Source organism: Erythrolamprus reginae, chromosome 12, assembly GCF_031021105.1.
Source record: "Erythrolamprus reginae isolate rEryReg1 chromosome 12, rEryReg1.hap1, whole genome shotgun sequence".
Classification (NCBI taxonomy): Eukaryota; Metazoa; Chordata; class Lepidosauria; order Squamata; family Dipsadidae; genus Erythrolamprus; species Erythrolamprus reginae.
The window spans coordinates 32,556,636-32,578,687 of NC_091961.1; the positions used below are offsets into that span (position 1 = coordinate 32,556,636).

The 22,052-nt window shown below is 44.9% G+C and overlaps 1 protein-coding gene across 2 annotated transcripts in view; it reads left to right on the top strand.

Moving 5' to 3' along the window:
- Window positions 1–22,052, top strand: part of LOC139174895 (6-pyruvoyl tetrahydrobiopterin synthase-like) — a 129,471-nt gene that overhangs the window by 61,667 nt on the left and 45,752 nt on the right. The window contains exon 6 of one of the 2 annotated variants that reach the window (XM_070765584.1): window positions 622–1,633. The exons of the other annotated variant lie outside the window; for it this stretch is intronic. Coding sequence (XP_070621685.1) covers window positions 622–646 — 25 coding nt within the window. The 3' untranslated portion in view covers window positions 647–1,633. Of the gene's footprint in view, window positions 1–621; window positions 1,634–22,052 lie in introns of those variants that run through there. 2 annotated transcript variants of the gene reach the window in all.

The following is a 22,052-nucleotide window of genomic DNA, read 5'->3' on the forward strand; positions in this document are numbered from 1 at the left end:
ATTTGCTCCTCCTTCTCCTTCTCCCTCCTTCCTTCCTTCCTTCCTTCCTTCCTTCCTTCCCTCCCTCCCTCCCTCCCTCTGTCCTTCCTTTCCTTCCTTCCTTTCCTTTCCTTCATTCCTTCCTTCCCTCCCACCTTTCTTACCGTCTTTCTTCCTTTTCCTCCCTCCCTCTCTTCCCTCTCCTTCTTTCCTTCCTTCCTTCCTTCTTTCCTTCCTTCTCCATCCCTCCCTATCAAGCCCTTCCTTCCTTCCTTCCTTCCTTCCTTCTTTCCTTCCTTCCTTCCTTCCCCATCTCTCCCTATCAAGCCCCTCCCTCCCTCCTTCCTGACTTCCTTCCTGACTTCCTTCCTGACTTCCTTCCTTCCTTCCTTCTCCATCCCTCCCTATCAAGCCCTTCCTTCCTTCCTTCTCCATCCCTCCCTATCAAGCCCTTCCTTCCTTCCTTCCTTCCTTCCTTCCTTCCTTCCTTCCTTCCTTCCTTCCTTCCCTCCCTCCCTCCCTCCCTCCCTCCCTCCCTCCCCACTCCTCTTTCTCCTAATAGGTTTACTTGCCAAGAGTAAATATTGTACATCCGTGGAAATGCCCAAAGACATTACATATCCATTTTCTCTTCCGTTTCAGGATGCGCCATCAATATAAAAAGTGATCTGTAACATCCGTCATGAGGCAAAGATTTGCTGGTCTGCAGGATGCAACATTCAACTCGGAGAGATTGGGCTAATGACAGGAAGTCCATTTTGTTGTAATGAATTGTTTGTTATGGAGCACCCGTAAAGCACACAAGTTATCTATCACTTCACCAACCGAGAGCGGGTGTGGAGAAATGTTCTCCCAAGAGGTGATCAGAAAGGAAGCCAAGCCGTTGACCCATCGCTGTCAAGAATTGAGCTCTTTGGTGAGCAGGTCTTCACGTTACCTGTCTCAACAATTGGCTCAACATCTGTCTTGCCTATATACGCCAGGAGTATAATATCTGTCTCGACTCTGGCATGAACCAGTACAGTGGTACCAGTGATAATCGGCACACTGGGTGCTGTGCCAAAAGACCTCAGCTGGCATTTGAAAACAAAATCATGATCTGTCAGTTGCAAAAGGCCACCGCATCCTAGATCCGAATTTCACAGATGTTTGATTTACTTGGAGTTATATTCTGTTGTTTAAGTGCTCCCTTGTTGTAATCATAGGTTTTTAAGCACTGAAATTTGGAATGGAATATTGCTGGAGGGTGATATTTTGGCCCAATTGTGTGCTATATAAAACCTTAATTCTTCCTCTATGGAAAGGCAGCAAAGTCCAGGCTGGGTAAGCATCCTGCAGAATCTATGACCACGTATGGAAAGCATTTAACTTGGTATGCAATATGAAGAAAACCTATAGCTAACTTCCATATAAGGAAATATATGCCTCACTCTCATTCCTTTCCAGGAAAAAGGCAAAGAATGGAGCTTCTGTTAATTACCTATAGGGAAGCCACAAGGGAAGCCTTATATGGTGTAGGAATGAATGGTAGTAAGGGGGATGGCTTAATGTATGTGGCGTTCGCGAATTGGTTATTCTGTACCACATGTCAGGAAGAGTGAAACACAATAAAAGGAGAGATCTTGATTTAACAGAGGTTGTCTCATCGAGAAAACTTTCTCTGTCGCTTCATTCTGATGTGGCGATCATGGCATGCTGTGCCTCCCTAGAGGTTGACCCACTGAAGGAGGGCTGCATGCCTTCACTCCCTTTATTTTTTTTTGAGCAGTGTAGTAATAGTCCTATCCGTGTCCTGTTCCTGGGCTAATCTTCAGCCTGGAGGAACAAAGCCCGAATTCACCCAAGGAAAAGAAACACAAACTTCAGGTTCTCGGTTGGGGTTGGATGCCTTGGACTGGTTATTTGCAAACCTCCCTGTATCTCTGGTTACCTGAGCAGTTGCTAGGAAGGCAAGCAGCTTGCAAAGACAGAAGAAGGCTTCTGCAAACTGGGATGGTACAAATGAGACCGTCCTATCAATGAGGGGTTTTTTTGTAATTAGGACCTTTCTCCCCCCCAACATCTGTAACCATAGCTGCAGAGTCTGGAGTGGACAAAAGGACAGAAATATTCCACCCCAGGCCTACAGATTGGTTGATGGATAGATTTTGGGACATCAGCTTGTTGATTCTTAGTGACCCCAAAAGACAGAGGTTCTCCATGGTGATCTGTCGGCAACCTGATCCTTGGTGGTCTTTTAGCCCAACCCCCTGCTTAAGCAGAAAACCCTACACTACTTCAGATAGATCTTCTTAAAAACTTCCACTGTTGGAGCGTTCACAACTTCTGGAGGCAAGTTGTTCCACTGGTTAATTGTTCTCACTGTCAGGAGATTTCTCCTTAGTTCTAAGTTGCTTCTCTCCTTGTTTAGTTTCTACCCGTTGCTTCTTGTCCTACCTTCAGGCGCTTTGGAGAATAGGTTGACTCCCTCTTCTTTGTGGCAACCCCTGAGGTATCGGAACATTGTTATGATGTCATCCCTTGTCCTTCTTTAAGAAAAGAATAAAATAATTGAGTTGGAAGGAGGTCTTCTAATCTAATCCCCTGGTTAGGCAGGAAACCCTACATTACTTCAGACAGATGGTTATCCAACATCTTCTTAAAGATTTCCAGTGTTGAAGCATTCACAACTTCTGGAGGCAAGCTGTTCCACTGGTTAATTGTTTTCACTCTCAGGAAATTTCTCCTTAGTTCTAAGTTACTTCTCTCCTTGGTTTAGTTTCCACCCACTGCTTCTTGTTCTACACTCAGGTGCTTTGGAGAAGAGGTTGACTCCTTCTTCCTTGTGGCAACCCCTGAGATATTGGAAGGCTGCTATCCTGTCTCCCCTGGTCCCTCTTTTCGTTCTCCCTAAGGTTCAGCATTGATCACAGGAAAGTGCTCCACAATTATAGCTGTATACAGGTAGTACTTGAGGGGTTGCCACAGAGAGGAGGGGGACACACTGTTTTCCAGGGCACCAGAGGGCCGGACGAGGAACAACGGTTGGAAGCTGACCAAGGAAAGATTCAACCTGGAGATAAGAAAGAATTTCCTGACAGTGAGAGCGATCAACCAGTGGAACGGCCTGCCAGCGGAGGTTGTGGACTCCCCAACTTTGGACACTTTCAAGAGGAGATTGGACTGTCATTTGGCTGGGGTGCTGTAGGATTTCCTGCTCAAGCAAGGGGTTGGACTCGATTACCTGTAAGGTCCCTTTCAACTCTAATAATAAATACATTATTATTATTATTATTATTTATTCGATTTGTTTTTTGTTTTGTTTTTTAAAATATACTTTATTTGTAAATATAGACAAAACAGGAAATAGGGAAAGGGTATTGGAGGGTAGGAAGGGATATACAGAAAAGAAAAAAAGGGGTGGGGGTGATAGGGAAGGAAAATACGAATCAAGCAGTTCAGGTAAGTAAGACGATTATACATGGTAAGTTGTAGATGTCGTTCTTGATAACAGTGTTGTATTTCTTAAACATTGTAAATAAACAGTAGATAAACAATATCCTTAATATTATCAAGAATTTTCTTAGGTTTTAATAATAAATTTATTTATTCAATTTGTATGCCGCTCCTCTACGAAGACTCCTGCCCAACCATCTCCTGCTCTAGGAGGAGCTGAGGTCACATCTGGATGCAAAGAAAGGCACAGAGGAATATTGTGACCTGGACAATGAGACCCTTGTGAGATACGGCTGGGGGAACTGGGGGTGTCTAACCTTGAGCAAAACCACCGCGTGGGGAGAGGGCAACATTTTTCAAAGAGTCATAAAAAAACGAAGGCCAAGATCTTTTCGTTCTACTCTCAAAGTGCAGGATGTGGAATGTTTCCAGTCAAATTAATGGCGTCTCGTGTGGATGGAGGCTCAGAGTAGAAACTTGCTAACAAGTTGGAAACTAAGCCAAGAGGATGGAAAGATGCTGAGAAGACACGAAACATCTGTAAAGCTGGCAAGGCTGGGCCAGAGATCCCCGTCTGGATGGGATTGGAACTGGCATCCCAGTCTGTTGTGAGAAATTGGGGATGGAGGGCAAATTGGAATGGCCGAGGACAACTGAAATGCATTAAGTCCTGGGAAAGGCACTGACCATTTCCTAGTCAAAGAGAAAACTAGTGACCAGAGCTCCACAGATCTTCCTGATGATAAAATTATTTTGTTGGATCGATCATTCATTCATTCATTCATTCATTCATTCATTCATTCATTCATTCATTCATTCATTTCTATCACCTGTCTGTCTGTCTAATCTATCTATCTATCTATCTATCTATCTATCTATCTATCTATCTATCTATCTATCTATCTATCTATCTATCTCCATCCATCCATCCATCTATCATCTGTCTGTCTGTCTGTCTGTCTGTCTGTCTGTCTGTCTGTCTGTCTGTCTATCTATCTATCTCTATCTATCTATCTATCTATCTATCTATCTATCTATCTATCTATCTATCATCTATCTCTATCTATCTATCTATCTATCTATCTATCTATCTATCTATCTATCTATCTATCTAGTCCTTCCTTCCTTCCTTCCTTCCTTCCTTCCTTCCTTCCTTCCTTCCTTCCTTGAGTTCTCCCTTTATTTTTTTGAGCAGTATATATAACTATGGGTGTCTTGATAATATGGTATAGATATACAGTAGGTGTTTGTGTAAGTTTGGTGAAAAAATATTTTTTAAAATATATAAAATAAATAAGAGCCAGTTGCCAAGCATCCAAATTTTGATCCTGGGACCATAAGGTGCTGTAAAGATTGTGTGGAAAAACAGTGCTAAATCACTTTCCCCCCCCCCCCGATGCTGCGGTAATTTTGGTTACTAAATGAAGTGTTGTAAGGCGAGGCTTTCCTGTAGCATCCCCAGGGAAGGCCTCTTACCTCTTGTTAACGGCTTTAGTCTCCAAAGCTTGCGTCCAACCCTCTTTCGGGATCAATAAAGAAGGATATTCAGTAAGCTAAATATTAGACCAATACCAAGCCTTATACAATACTGTTTTATTGTTCCATTAGAGATAGAAAATTGCCCAATACAAAAGATTATGAAATATAAATGTGTTATTGATTTATATAGAAAATTGCTTCATATAAATGCACGATCGACCTTCTGTTTTCCCCCCTTCACGCTTACTCGTTCCAAGAGAGATTATCCTTGGAGCATTATTGATATTGCTGATTGGGACATTGGAAATTCTCTGTAGCCGAGGCTCAGGGGTGCATTTCTCTTACTTTCCCTACCGGTTCGGAAATGTGCACGAGTATCACATCTGTCAGGATCGGGTCCCACTTGGTGCAATATTCCAATTTGCAGAGAGAAGAATTGTAATGACTTCAACCATGTAAAACTGCTTAGTCGAGGTGAATATGCAGATTGTAATGTAATCTGATTGGCTGACAAAAGTATATTACCGTATTTTTCGGTGTATACGATGCACTGGTGTATAGGACGCACCTAGATTTTAGAGGAGGAAAACAAGAAAAAAAGTATTCTGAACCAACTGGTGTAGTATTAAATAGTAATAGTAATAGAAACATAGAAACATAGAAGATTGATGGCAGAAAAAGACCTTGCGGTCCATCTCATCTGCCCTTATACTATTTCTTGTATTTTATCTTAGGATGGATCTATGTTTTTCCCAGGCATGTTTAAATTCAGTTACTGTGGATTGACCAACCACGTCTGCTGGAAGTTTGTTCCAAGCATCTACTACTCTTTCAGTAAAATAATCTTTTCTCACATTACTTCTAATCTTTTCTCACATTACTTCTAATCTTTTCTCACATTACTTCTAATAGTAATAGTAATAGTAACCTCTCCAGCCATGAGTGGAGGTTTCTGGCTCCCGGTGTTTTCTATGGAAAATGTCTCCCTTCCTTCTTTCCTTCCTTCCTTCCCTCCCTCCTTCCTTCCTCTCCACTTCTCTCTTTCCCTCCCTCCCTCTTTCCCTTTTCTTTCTTTTTCTCCACTTCTCTCTCTCTCTTCCCTCTCATTCTCTCCCTCCAGGTCTCTCTTATTTCTGTGTACCTCTCCCTCTCTCTCTCCCCCTTTTCTCTCTCATTTGTTTCTCTCTCCCCCTTTTTTGCTCTCATTTCTCTGGCTTTCATTTCTGTTTTTCTCTTTCTTTCCTCTCCCTTTTTCTTTCTCTCCCCTTCTCTCTCTCACTTGTTTCCCCTTTCTCCCTCTCATTCTCTCTCTCTCATTCTCTCATTTGCTTTTATTTCCTCTACCTCATTCTTTCCCTCCATCGTTTTCTCATTTCTCTCTCTTTCTCCCCTTTTCTCTCTCATTCCCTCCCACTCTCACTTCTCCCCTCTCTTTTTCCATCCCTGTCCCCTCCCCGCTTTGTGTGTGTGTGTTTTCCGAATTTTGCCTCTTCAACTGATTGACCATACCCTGTGGCTAATAAGGCTTGTCCTTGTCCTTCCTTAGATTTCCCTTTTTCGTGCCCTTCTTTAAGATTAGCTAAATAATTTCCATAGTGGCCTATTTTAAAAAATACCCACACATTTACACCTGGAAAAAACATTACAGGACATTATTTTGTAATGGTTTATAAATGTGCTTGAGCTGATTTTCCTCCCCCCAAAATCCACCCACCCTCCAGAACAAGGACAGCAGGGACCATCAACCACATCATGGGATTGAACACTTTGACAAAATGGGTTTTATCAACAGAATGAAATTAGATACCTGTCAAAAGAAATCTCTCCTCCAAATAACTATTCATACATTCTCTATTTCTGCATAAACAGATATTCATCTATTCGCTGAAGCTTGTCATTTGCGACTCATGTTCCAGCATCAATGAAGAATGGGTGTGTGTGTGTGTGTGTGAGGCGATGGAGGGGGGGTTGTAGAAGAATTGAGGAAGAGGCTTCCAAAAGCAATAATCAGTCTGGGTTTATATCATTTTCTCCTGATTCTTCTAAGTGGCTTTCATTTCATTAGCCAAAAAAAGGGAAACATCTATTTAAAATCAATCTAATAATATTATGTTCCAAAACATTAATTTCTGCCTACAAAACTCGCAGTGGCTCAAAGTGAGTGTTCTCCCAGCTCAACGCTTCCGTGGTGTTGCCTCTTCTAACCCTAAGTTCTCCAGCCGTGAGAGGGTGGGTGGGGGGTCTGGAACAAACCTGTGTGCCACGTTTGTGTTTTATTGATTTATAGAATTTATAGACCACTCATCAAAGCAAGTGAGGGATACGGTGGTGATGAAGGCTTCTGTTCTGGACCTCTGGTACTTCTGGTGTCCTCGTCCCATGGATTGAAATGACGTAGAAGAATAAAAGAGTTTGGGGACAAATCTAGAGGGTCATCTAGTCTGGCTTTTTGTCTCAAGAAAGGACAGGCTGGTGTGTGGAAACATCCAATTTTGCAGAGAATAGAGTAGAGTGGAGTGTAGAGTAGAGGGTACAGTAGAGTAGAATGGAATGGAATGGAGTAGAGTAGAATAATAGAATAGAGTAGAGTAGAATGTAGAGTGTAGAGTAGAGTAGGGTAGAGTTGAATAGAATAGTGTGTAGAGTGTAGAGTAGAGTAGAATGTAGAGTGTAGAGTAGAGTAGGGTAGAGTTGAATAGAATAGTGTGTAGAATGTAGAGTAGAGTAGAATGTAGAGTGTAGAGTAGAGTAGGGTAGAGTTGAATAGAATAGTGTGTAGAGTGTAGAGTAGAGTAGAATGTAGAGTGTAGAGTAGAGTAGGGTAGAGTTGAATAGAATAGTGTGTAGAGTGTAGAGTAGAGTAGAGTAGAATGTAGAGTGTAGAGTACAGTAGGGTAGAGTTGAATAGAATAGTGTGTAGAGTGTAGAGTAGAGTAGAATGTAGAGTGTAGAGTAGGGTAGAGTTGAATAGAATAGAATAGTGTGTAGAGTGTAGAGTAGACTAGAGTAGAGTTGAATAGAATAGAGTAGAGTAGAGTTGAGTAGAACAGAATAGAATTACAGAGTTGGAAGGGACCTTGGAGGTCTTCTAGTTCAGTGTTTCCCAACCTTGGCAACTTGAAGATATTTGGACTTCAACTCCCAGAATTGCCCAGCCTGCTGGGGAATTCTGGGAGTTGAAGTCCAGATATCTTCAAGTTGCCACGGTTGGGAAACACTATTCTAGTTCAACCCCCTACTCTACACCACTTCAAACAAATGGTTATCCAACATCTCCTTAAAAACCTCCAGTGTTGGAGCATTCACCACTTCTGGAGACAAGCTGTTCCACTGATGAACCGTTCTGACTGTCAGGAAATTTCTCCTTAGTTCTAAGTTGCTTCTCTGCTTCTTTAGTTTCCACCCATTGCTTCTTGTTCTACCCTCAGGTGCTTTGGAGAAGAGGTTGACTCTCTCTTCTTTGTGGCAACCCCTGAGATATTGGAGCACTGCTATCCTGTCTCGCCTGGTCCTTCATTTCATCAAGGCTTTCTGATTGATCTCTGTTTTGAATTTCCATGATCAATTTTGACCTTTCTGCGCATTCCATAATTTTTAAAATAAGGTTTAGAGTAGTTGGGGTTGGCTGCCTTTTAATTTGTTGATTGCTGCTCAGGGTGGAGATGGCTTCGTATCCTGTCAAAATCTCCTTCCTTTCGCCCACAATTCATCTTCAGGAATTTGCAGAACGGAAGCCTGTTTGCTACCCACCCCCTTTAATTTCTGATGAGGGGAAACCCACGACAGTTGCAGAACGTCAGATGCTGGCTGGTTGAGTGTCTTCAAGGTCATCTTTCTCAGAGAAGAACGTGGGCTGCAGAAACAACATTGGAGCTCCCCGATGACAGGCGATTATCACCTGTCAAATCAGCCATTTGCGAAGACGATGGAATGAACCTGCTCTTTGTAGGCCTCGCGTTGTAGTTGGCTGAGTGGGCCTGGGGCAGGCAGGTGAACCTCAGCCTACCTTTGGTTGAACTTCTAAGAAGCAGGTATGAGTCAACGAGGGGAAGGCAGAGCTTGTGAAAGCAACAGGCAAGGAACTGTTGGAGGGGTTGAGCAAAAATTGAAGAGGTGATAGTCAGACTCCTCCTACACAGTCAGCAGGTCCAGGTGTCTCTTGGAGAAGATCCAGGTGAACTCAAAAGCTACTGCATGATGGACATCACTGCCCACCATCAGCAAAAGGGACTCTTAAAGCTGGGAGCTCAGCTGCCCCAATGGTTCAAAATTTAATTAATTGTTTAATTATTAGCGCATGCCCATCAAAAGTTTAACTCTGGTGGCTCCCAAAGAGCTGAAGAATCTGTCTAATTCAAAAGCCCCACGGGAGGTTTTCTGAAAAGAAGAAACCCCTTTTAAATGTTCAGGATAGATTGAATCAGCTATTGGATGGAGACTGCCAATCAGTGGGATAGAATAGAATATAATGACATATTAGAGAAAGGTATGATGCCAACATCTTGGAGTGAAGCATATATTACCCTGGTTCCGAAAGAAGGGCTAGATAATTCTCAAATTCAAATCTATAGACCCATATTCTTTCTTAATACAGACTATAAAATTTTTGTTTCAATTTTAGCAGAGAGATTGAAAAACTGCCTTAAATCAGATAATTCACCCGGATCAAAATGGTTTCTTACCCAAACGCCAAATATGAAATAATGCAAGAATAATCATGAACACTTAAAAATATTTCTAAGTGCATATTTAGTTATTCTACCTCTTCCTTCTTTCAAAAGCTTTAATTGCAGCTGGAATATAATTGGACCTGTCAGAATAAAAATAATCTTAATTTCTGAAGATTGGCAACCCACATAATTGTTTTCCCAAATTTTATATTTTGGAAGATGATATAGATTAATTTGCCCAGTTGCATGGTAGCTTGTCACTTCAGGATTGTCTACATAAAACTATGAAGTGTTATTTTTTTTTAATAGTTGACCATAAGCACTATTTGCTTACTATATAGATGTGATGGGTGACCATCCCGCATCACTTTCAAGGAACATCGATCACTCTGTTTTGGAGGGTGGCGCTGGTTAAGACTTTGATCAGGAACTTAATATAAAAATTAAATAACTAAGGTGCATATCAAATTCATGTCAGAAATAGAAATTCAGATATTCATAGTTCTGTTTCTCAGCTGCCATTGGATGTTCAGCCTTTTTAATTATTTTTTTTCAAATCAGTTTTTAATTGTCCCCCGGAGAGACAATGATTACAGTGGCTTTAATCTTGGTGGGAGAATTCACTCCTAAGGAGGAAGCGAGAGTTGCACAAAATTGCTTAGAATGGAAAAGGTTTTAATCATTATTATTCATGCAGACTCCAGATCCATCTCAGGTAGCTGAGACCGGGAGGGAGGGGGAATTTTCATCATTTAAATGGGAGGTGGGAATAATGACCAGATCCAAAGAAAAGGAAATACAATAGAATTGCTTAAAAGTAGAAAGGTGTTATCCGAGCCATCTCTCTCTCTCTCTCTCTCTCTCTCTCTCTCTCTGTTTTTCACCTACATATTGGTGGTATAGAAAGATATAATATTTATATACTGTATATCATGATACTAGTAAAAGAGAAACATTAGGACAGGCGACGGTAGGCACGCTGGTGCACTTATGCACGCCCCTTGCTGACCTCTTAGGAATTGGGTGGGGTCTAGGGTAAAGTTTTGAGAGTTAGGTGATGATACTACAGAGTCCGGTAGTGTGTTCCACGCATCAACTACTTGGTTACTAAAGTCATACTTCATGTAAATAATGTAAATATGAAAAATAAATTGCAATCACTCTTTTAGTAATACTTGATCAAGATAGAGCCAAGGAATAATAGATAAACAATTAATTTTTTTTTCTTGAATCCTCTTGTATGGGTGGTGGGGGTGATGGTGTGTGTGTTGTTGTTAGGTGATGGGCACATGCACTGTGCACTGTTATATGTTTGTTTTATGTAAACTTTTAAAAATCAATAAAAATTTATTTTAAAAAAAAGTCATACTTCAGTCGAGTTTAGAGCGGTTTAGTTTAAGGTTGTATCTGTTGTGTGCTCGTGTGTTGTTGTGGTTGAGGCTGAAGTAGTCATTAACAGGAAGGATGTTGTAGCAGGTGATTTTATGGGCTATGCTTTAGGTTGTGTTTAAGATGATGTAGCTCTAAGCTTTCTAAACCTAGGATTGTAAATCTAGTTGCGTAGGGTATTCTGTTACAAATGGAGGAGTGGAGGGCTCTTCTAGTAAAATATCTCTGGACATTTTCTAGAGTGTTTATGTCCGAAATGTGGTGTGGGTTCCAGACAGATGAGCTGTATTCAGTGATGGGCTACCAAAATTTTTACTACTACTGTGGGCATGGTTTATGCATTCTCCAATGCACTTGCAAGGAGAGTCCAGGATGGGTAATTCTTCAGTCTGATTGGTCGGGACTGAGTTTAATTTAAATAATAGGCAGGTACCGCCCCCCTTAGCCCTCCAGTCTAAAAACTCAGTCGCAGTATAGGGACTCTGAGTTTGTTTCTCTTCAATAAATTTATATTTATTGTTTATTGTTAATTATATGTATTAATTCAATTTAATATTTTGTTTTTCTCTTCTTTTTCTTATCTTGCAGGTGCAGTTGGGGGAAACCTTTTTTCCTCAGGCAGCCCTGGATTCAAACCTCCAGTGGGTTTATCCAGGGGTCTGCAGCTCCTCCTTTCCCAACCCAAGAGCTGGGCTGGCAGCCTTGTCCCCGGAGTGAGCACCCAGGGAGACTACCTCCGAGGTAGACCCTGGAAGAGAGGAAGGGGTTGACGCCTCGGGAGGGTCCGTCCCGCCCGTGGCGAATAAACCCGAGGACCAGGAGAGGAAGGTCCTCAGTGAAGAGGGGAGCGCGCCTCGCCCCCCCCCCCCCTTACCATCGGCGGAGAAGCCAAATGGAAGCGCTGGAAGGCTCGACATGCCTTTATAATACGGCAGGGTCTGGCAGCAAGGAAAAGCCTCGGCGGTCGCCGTTTGCCCACAGCGCCGGAGGAAGGGCGGGGAAGCCAGGGGAGGCTTCCCGCCCGTTTCCATGGCAACAGCCGGCGGCCATTTCTAAGGAGCCCGTAATCGAGCGGGCAGGCCAGTTACTGTCTGAAGGCATCATTGGTTGCCAGGACAACGGCCCGGCGGCCATGTTTTTTGAGCATGCGCACAGAGCGTCTTCCTCAGCAAGGCCGTTGTTTTTCGCGCCAAGTGTCCCCTCCGCCGAGAGACGCGCAGGCGCACAACACTAACCAGCAGTTACTGCCTTAGACGCCATTACTGCTAGCGGTTAGGAGCAACGTTTCGGTTGTGGATTCTACCTTTAACAACCTTCGATTGCTGTTCAGTTGCTTGAGAGTGCAGAAGCAGACGATCCTTGCTGTCTCAACCTTTTCGTGAGTTATGGCTGACCAATCTATTCCGGCTGGGGAGGAAGCCAGTGCTACCAGGCCCCCTACCCCCAAGGAAAGGCCCCAGAAACAAAAATCTTCCCAGGGGGCTGCGCTCAGGGAGGCTGAGAAGAGGATTAAAGCGCTGGAGAAACAGTTAGAATCCTCTCAGAGGTCTGGAGGCACGCTTGCGCCGGCACAGCCCCCCATTTCCATCCCTCAGCCAGCCTCCCCCTTATTTGCACCAGGGGTAGCAGGCTCGGCCTCGGTGAGGGACTGGTCACCGGAAAGATACTTCCAACCCTCAACTTCTTCCAGACCAGATGTCTTTGCCTTTGGAAGACAAGCAGCGTGGCCCAGCACATCTACTGCCCCACAGCCAACGCCCCCTCAGGGTGGCCAGACTTCAGCAGCCACTTTCACCCCTACGGCTGCTGGATTGCGCACGGCACAGGATGCCTGGCAAACCATGCCTCAAGCCCTGCAGGACCTGATTGTCAGCGCCTACACACAGGGGCAGGCTAGCGTGGCTCAGCAGCAGCAGGTACCGGCCGGACCTGCTCCGTCGAGATTCAGAGACCCCTGGACGGCTCCAGCCTCTCAATCCATCCTGGAGTCGGGGGAGGAGGATGAATTTTCCAGAGAAGGCTTCAGCGAGGATGAGGATGAGTTATCCGGCGATGAACAGCCACCTGAGCAACCCGCCTTACCAGGCCTGTTCAAGGCCTCACTCTTCCGGGTTCTCCTGAACAAAGCCAGGATCACCATTGACCAGGCTGGTGAGGGAGGTCAAGGGGCTGCTTCTGCTCTAGATCAGCCTACGAGTGGTCTCTTTGTATTTCCAAAACAGGAGACTGTTAATGTACCATCCTCCCATCTTTTTCTAGAGACTGTACAACGCCCATGGGAAAACCCAGCGACGGGTCAGGGCCCGTCCAACCTGGACAGACGTTTCTACACCTTTGACCAGCACATGGAGGACCTCCTGGAGCTGCCTATAGTGGACAAGCCGGTAACCGGCCTAGTCTCAAATGCCCTAGTCCCTTCGGAATCCCAGGAGGGACTAAAAGCGGAAGACAAAAGGGCGGACAATGTTGTTCGCAGGGCTCACCAGATGTCAGCTTGGGCCGTAAGAGCCGCCTCGGCGGCATCATTCTTTAATAGAGCTACGCTCCTCTGGATAAAGGACATTCAGTCCAGGGTCGATCCGCAGGATGCGAGACTACGCCAAGACTTAAACAAACTGTTAGCGGCCACTGAATTTTCGGCGGACGCAACAGTCAATGCCGCCAAATTCTCATCAAGGGCAATGGCCGCGTCGGTCGCCTCCCGCAGACTCATCTGGCTAAGGAATTGGCAGGCCGACGTGAAGTCAAAATGGGCCCTAGCTTCTTCACCGTTTAAGGGCAAGAAGCTCTTCGGAGACATCTTGGACGATGTGCTAGTGGAGGATAGGGATAAGAAGAAGATTATGCCCAACTCCAGTAAGAAGCAAGGACGGCGTTTTACACCTTACCAACGGCGGCAGTCCTTTCGGAATGATTCCACCTCGACCAACAACCAAGGGTCGAGGCCCTACTTTCAGGGATCCTTCGGTCAGGGTTCCTTTCGCACGGACAGGAACCCACAATTTGATCGCTCCAGGTCCTACCAGGGCCGCCGTCCCTTTAGAGGTTCAGGCAGAGGGTTCAGGAAGACCAAGTGACTTTCTTCCGGACATCCCTTTAGGCGGCAGACTAACCCATTTCTCCGACGTCTGGACCAACACCTCATCAGATCCATGGGCGACTTCAACAGTTTCACAAGGCCTACAGATCGAATTTCTTTGCCCTCCACCTTGTCGCTACCTGCCTTGTCGCGCCCCCTTGGAGATGTCCAAGAAGAGGCTCCTATATCAGGAGGTATCTCACCTACTGGAGATAGGTGCCATCGAGGAGGTCCCTATACCTCAGCGGGGTTTGGGATTCTACTCAGCGATCTTCTTGGTACCAAAATCGTCAGGAGGGGCACGCCTCATTCTGAACCTGCGGAGACTGAACCTCTATGTAAAGTACAGGAGGTTCAGAATGCATTCTCTGCGTTCCATCCTGGCAGCTATCAGACAGGGGGACTACATGACGTCCATAGACCTACAAGAGGCCTATCTTCACGTCCCCATCCTTCCGTCTCACCGACAATATCTGCGCTTCAGCCTGGATGGAGTCCATTTTCAATACAGGGCCATGCCCTTCGGGCTTTCATCGGCCCCAAGATCCTTCACGAAGCTGCTGGACGTTCTCACGGCAGGCCTCAGGCAGAAGTCGGTGCGCCTAATGGCCTATCTGGACGATATCGTGATTCTGTCCAGATCACGAGACCTTGCGCTTCAGGACCTGCATCTCACGATCCAGACACTTCAGGACCACGGCTTTTCGATCAACTTCGAAAAAAGCCACTTGACTCCCACAACACGGCTGGCCCACCTGGGTACCAGTATAGACTCCAGGAAGGGACTTGTTTTCCTGTCCCAGGAGAGGCAGTCCACTATCAGAGAGCTCGTCCGGAGCTTGGCGACACAGCAGTTCCCCAGACTCTCGTCGCTGTCCAAGCTTCTAGGTACACTGGTGTCCTGTATCGACATCATTCCATGGGCCAGGTACCACCTACGCCCTCTCCAGTGGTTCCTCCTACCATACCAAAGGAGAAAGACCAGCCATTCCCACCTTCAGGTGCACCTCGACCCGGCAGTTCGACGGTCCTTACGGTGGTGGATTTCCCCAGCTCTCACAAAAGGGTCACTCTTCCTAGACAAGCATTTTCTGACAATGACGACAGACGCCAGCCTGACGGGATGGGGAGCCCATCTTTCCTCCAATCTGGCCCAGGGCCTTTGGGACCCATCCGACCTGAGAGAAGTCAACATCAACTTCTTGGAGTTAAAGGCAGTTTCCCTGGCTCTCCTCAGCTTCGCGAACCTGGTAACGGGCCACCATGTCCTGGTTCGGACCGACAATGTCTCTACCCGGTCTCACATCAACAGACAAGGGGGGACTCGGTCTCGACGACTGATGAGGGAGTCAGAGTCCCTGTTCAGATGGGCAGAGGCAAATCTGGCTTCCCTGTCAGCGGAGCACATCTCAGGCGTAGAGAATGTGTGCGCGGACTGGCTGAGCCGGGAGACATTGGATCCAGGGGAGTGGCAGCTGGATCCAGCAATTTTTCAGATCATCACTCGAAAGTTTGGGATGCCAATCCTGGACCTGTTTGCTACCCGAAGCAACTCCCAGCTCCCACGTTTCTTCTCCCGCTTCCCGACCCCGGGAGCGGAAGGAGTGGACGCTCTTCGGATACGGTGGCCGCCAGGACTTCTATATGCATTTCCCCCGATCTCCATCATCCCCAGGGTCATGCGAAAGATCCTGGAGCAACGAGCGGAGGTACTGTTGCTGGCTCCATACTGGCCGCGTCGCCTTTGGTTTGCGGACTTGATGCAACTGTCAGTGTCACCCCCCTGGAGGATTCCAGATCACCTGATTTCCCTCTCCCAGGGCTCGATCTCCCATCCAGAGCCACAGTGGTGGCAGCTGACCGTATGGAAATTGAGCGGCAACATCTAAGACAACATCTCTTACCAGAGGCAGTTATTGATACAATCCAGGCGGCTCGCAGGCCTTCGACAAGAAGAATATACCAGGCTACCTGGGTTTCCTTCTCCAGGTTCTGTGAGGAGCGGGAGGTAGATCCACAAAAGGCCTCCCCTCCCCTGGTCCTAAGTTTTCTTCAGGCGGGCCTTGAAAAAGGTCTTGCTCCAAACACCTTACGCCGTCATGTGGCCGCCTTATCCACCATCATAGGAGGGGGCAACTCCCGCCCTCTGACCAGACACCCCTGGATCAGGGACTTTTTGAAAGGGGCAGCTAACATCAGACCACCACCGATCCATCGGTTCCCTTCTTGGGATTTATCCTTGGTGCTCCACGCCTTAACGGGACCTCCATTTGAACCCTTTCGCCACATACCTCTCAGAATGTTAACCCTCAAGACGGCCCTTTTGGTCGCAATCACATCCGCCAGGAGGGTCTCTGAGATTGCAGCGTTCTCAATCAGGGAGGATCTTTGCACTTTTCACACGGACAGGGTGGTCTTAAGACTTGACCCAGCCTTTCTACCAAAGATTAACTCTGCTTTCCACAGGGCACAGGAGGTAGTCCTCCCAGACTTCTGTACCCACGGGACTCACCCCTCGGAGCTTAGGTGGCATAAGCTCGATGTGAGACGAGCTCTGAAAATTTACATTCGCAGGACTCAGGGATTCAGAGTTTCGGAGGCTTTATTCGTGTCCTTTGCAACCAGGACGTTGGGCACTAAAGTCTCCCCTAGGACAATCAGCCGCTGGCTTTGTGATTGCATTAGAGAGGCTTACCGGACTAAAGGATCCCCTGTGCCTCAGGGACTCACGGGACATTCCACTCGTAGTACGGCCACTTCAGCAGCCTGGAGCACCCAGGCTTCACTAGAGGACATTTGCAGGGCGGCCACTTGGGCGGCGCCGTCCTCATTTATCAGACACTATCGAATTGACTCTTTCGCTTCCGCGGAAGCAGCGTTTGGGAGGAGGGTACTACAGCGGGTGTGTTCCTTCTCAGAGCCCCCGGTCCGACCTTCTCCCTCCCTTGGTTAATATCTTGGGTATATCCCATCCTGGACTCTCCTTGCAAGTGCATTGGAGAAGGACCGTTGAAACTTACCTGAACGGTCTTCTCGATGCACTGCAAGGAGAGTCCAGACCCACCCAAATTGGGACCAGGGACTCTTTCTGACAAGGGTATGCCTTTGGGAGTTGTTTTTTTCCAGTTACCTTGAATGTTGAATAAATTTGTGTTAGCTATACTGCTCCTTCGTTTCCTTTAGACTGGAGGGCTAAGGGGGGCGGTACCTGCCTATTATTTAAATTAAACTCAGTCCCGACCAATCAGACTGAAGAATTACCCATCCTGGACTCTCCTTGCAGTGCATCGAGAAGACCGTTCAGGTAAGTTTCAACGGTCCTTTTCTTTCAACATCTGGGGCCCCACACCAACAAAATGATGTTTAACATCGACAAGAGCAAAGTCCTTCACCTAGGCAGAAAAAACCGTGGACACACATACAACCTGGGAGAAACCCCTCTTAGCAGTAGCGACTGCGAAAGAGACCTCAGAGTCTTGATGGACAATCAACTAAACATGAGCCAACAATGTGCAGCAGCAGCTAAAATAGCCAACACAATCCTAAGCTGCATCAACAGTGGAATACACTCCAAGACCAGGGAAGTCTTAATACCACTCTACTATGCCTGCTCCAACCACACCTGGGGTACTGTATTCAGTTCTGGTCACCACACTTCAAAAGAGACATTGAAACTCTGGAGAAGGTGCAAAACAGAGCAACCAAGATGATTAAGGGATTGGAAACCAAGACTTACGAAGAGAGACTGAGGGAACTGGGCATGGATAGCCTAGAGAAAAGGAGGGCCAGAGCGGACATGATAGCAGTCTACAAGTATACGAGGGGATGTCACATAGAGGAGGGGATCACTTTATTCTTCAGGGCACCAGAGGGCCGGATGAGGAACAATGGCTGGAAGCTGACCAAGGAGAGATTCAATATGGAGATAAGGAGGAACTTCCTGACGGTCAGAGCGATCAACCAATGGAACAACCTACCAGCGGAAGTTGTGAACTCCAACACTCTGGACATTTTTAAGAGAAGATTGAACTGCCACTTGACTGGTGTACTATAGGGTTCCTGCTTGGGCAGGGGGTTGAACTCGATGGCCTTCATGGTCCCTTTCAACTCTAACAATAAATGAATGAATGAATGAATGAATGAATGAATAAATGAATGAATGGATAAAATAAATCTTTCAGTGCAAATTGGGTGCTCTTGGGTGGAGCTCAAAATTTCGCTATCAGTACTTCGTACCTGACCGTACCCATGGGAGCCCATCTCTGGCTGTATTCAAGGATTGGTCTGGTGAAGGCTTTGTATGCTAGTGTGGGATGACCAGAGCAGAAGCTACAACAGCACTCAACAATAAAGCATCAAAGGAGAAGCTAACGTTATGGAGCGTCCAGATGACAGAGAAAGTGCTGGCGGTGGAAGAGAGATTTCGGTGGCTGCAACCGAGCTCACCATCAAGCAGAGCGAGAAAATTTATAAAAACAATTAGTGCTGGGAACGGAGCCAGCTCACAAATCACCCAGGCTGCAGGGAGCGTTGGGAGAAAGCAGGCAAAGTCTGGAGCTTCTCCTTCAAGATGCCTTGTCGAATTACTTTCCCAAGATTTTGCGAAGTCTCTTCTGGGGCAGAAAAAGCAGCCGTTTAATTATTGTTTAGCGTATTGGCCGTCCAAAGTTTAACTCTCGTGGCTCCCTTTCGGAGATCTCGGGAACTTTCATTTAATGAGGCCAAAGAGCTGAAGGATCTGTCTGAATCGAAAGGCCCGCGGGGCCTTTTCGGAAAAGAAGAAACCCCTTTTTATATGTTCAGGATAGATTGAATCAGCTATCGGATGGGGACTGCCAATCGGGACGACCATCAGTGAGAGATAGGAGTGGGTAGATGGATTGTACAGGTGAGGAATAGAATAGAATGTTGACTGTATGACTGTAACTTGTTGCTTGCATCTTAAGATTTTTATTAATATTGATTGTTTCTTCATTGCTTATTTGACCCCTATGACAATCATTAAGTGTTGGACCTCATGAGTCTTGACAAATCTATATTTTCTTTTATGTACGCTGAGAGCATCTGCACCAAGACAAATTCCTTGTGTGTCCAATCACACTTGGCCAATAAAATTCTATTCTATTCTATTCTATTCTAGAAGAGTAGAGTAGAATAGAATAGGGGATAGGATAAAATAGAATGGAACAGAATATAGAATAGAATAGAATAGAATTTTATTGGCCAAGTGTGATTGGACCCACAAGGAATTTGTCTTGGTGCAGATGCTCTCAGTGTATATAAAAGAAAAAGAGACATTTGTCAAGAATCATGTGGCACAACACTTCATGATTGTCATACATTGTCTATATTCTATAATCATTAATTAATCACTATATATTCTATATTCTATAATCATTAATGATTGTCTATATTCTATATAGAATATAGAAGAGAAGAGAAGAATGGAATGAAATGGAATTGATTGGAATTGAATGGAATCCAGTCCCCTAATCATCTTTGTCGCTCCTCTCTGCCCTCTTTATAGAGTCTCAACACCCTTTTTTCATTGTGGCGACCAAAACTGAATGCCGTATTCCCAGTGTGGCCTTACCAAGGCCTTATCTCCTTCCCTATGGTAGGAGGGTAAAGAATATTCTCCTTTGTTTATGTTTTGCTCATGGCCTGTTTAGTTACTGCAAGTCACCTTCATGGCTTTAAATGACCCTCTGTGACTACAAAAGCTGTGCTCTACCCTCAATTTTGGACAATGCTGGCTAGGTCAGACCGCACCTAGAACATGGTGTCCACATGTTGTTAGCCCAATACAAGAGGTACACGAAGGGCAGTGAAGAATGTTGAGAAGAATCACAGTGTTCCCACATCCAAGGGGCTACCACAAAGAAGGAGTCCACTTGTTCTCCAAAGCATCTGAAGGCAGGACGAAAAGCAATGGATGGAAACTAATCCAGGAGAGAAAGCAACCTAGAACTAAGGAGAAATTTCCTGACAGTCAGAACCAAGTAACCGGTGGAACCACTTGCCACCAGAAGTTGCGGGTGCTCCATCACTGGAATTTTCCAATAAGAGATTGGACAATCAATTGCCTGGATTGATATAGGTTCTCTTGCTTGAGCCCTGGGGTTGACTAGGAGACCTTCAAGGTCCCTCCCAACCTTGTTATTCTGTTAAGATATTGAGGATTTAAATCCTATGAAGAATGGTGGTATTGTATATACACTGCTCAAAAAAAATAAAGGGAACACTTAAACAATACAATATCACTCCAAGTAAATCAAACTTCTTTGAAATCAAACTGTCCACTTAGGAAGCAACACTGATGGACAATCTATTTCACCTGCTGTTGTGCACATTCAACTTTGTACAGAACCAAGTATTCAATGAGAATATTTCATGCATTCAGATCTAGGATGGGTTCTTGGAGTGTTCCCTTTATTTTTTTGAGCAGTATATGTAGCTTAAAGAAGGGACAAATTTTAGCCTTCTAATCCAGGTCTAATTTAATACACATTGCATTACTTGTTTGAGAAATGACTTTAATCTTATTTTTTCTCTCCGCCCCCCAGTGAAATCATAGATCTTAAAGATGCAATGAAAATCAGATATTACTTTTATCATGCACAGATCCTGGAATGAAAAGCAGAGAATCCCAGAGAGCTGGAATTCCAATTAATATCCTTTGAATTCCCAAGTGGTCACTGTGCCTTATTCTACCTGTTGCAGACAGGGGCTCCTATTAGCATGACCTTAATAAATCATAATGATTTTAATTCACAAACCAAATCAAATTAAAATTGCATTCATTTAAGGGGCTGCATTGGTTAGATTTAATTAAAACGCTTAATTAAAATTAAAATTAAGGCGTAATTTGTCGAATTACACATATTTGCATTCAGCACGTTTTCACTAATCTAATTAGAATTCAATTTGGGTTAATTTCATTTGAAATTAATTACACACACACACACAAGTTATTCTTCTTTGCAGTTTAAAATTTTAAAGGTTTATCTATAGTCCCATTTTGCATTAATATTGATCACATTTGCTTATAAATACGTTACTTGCTTGTGAACAGAATATTGTAACCACAGATTATAAATGTTGAATCTTGATATAGTGCCATGCAAATATTTATTAGACTTGTTTAGAAATGTTTCATTCCCCCCAACTTTTCCTTTGTCCGCTCTATTGGTGTGTTTGCAGAATTAATTTTGCTCCTGCTGGATTCAAACTCAAGACTTCTGGGTTAAAGCTGTATATACTTCTCACGCCATTTGACTCCTTAAATGCATTGTTGCTACCACTTCACACCTGCCACCAGGTGGCAGCACCACCTTGCTTTTACTCTGTTAATTGATCAATGGAGGATAATTTGCAGGGTTGGGTAGCTACATTTCAAACCCCTGCATGGAAGCTGCATTCTGTAGTCGTCAGGATAAAACACAGGGTCAGGTTCTGTGGAAAAACCTTCCTGGAAACGATGAGAACATTTGAAAAATCGTCTTTACCTAAGGACAGTTAAACCTGGTGTCTCTATCTGTAACAGCATTGCCAAAAAAGCACTAAGAATTGTAAACCTAATCTTACGTAGCTTCTTCTCTAGAAACACTGATTTATTAACCAGAGCATACAAAACATTGGTCAGACCTATTCTAGAATACAGCTCACCTGTATGGAATGCATATCAGTAGTGATGGGCGAACCCAACGGTGTTCGGGTTTGGCAAGTTCGGACGAACTTTACGCAAAATTCGGACGAAACCAAACCCGAACAGGGTATCCCACCAAGAGATTCCGGGGGCAGAGCTTTGACGTCACGTATACCGGCAGGTTGCTAAGAACGCCAAGGTGATCACTTCCTGGATTCCGTGGTTGGTAAATCCACAGTAACAATTTAAAAATGCCTGGGATAGACATATATCCATCCAGTGATGGGCTACTGACATTTTTACTACCACACTGTGGGCGTGGCTTATGCATTTTGTTTCAACATATTTCAGTGCAAATTGGGTGTTCTGGGGT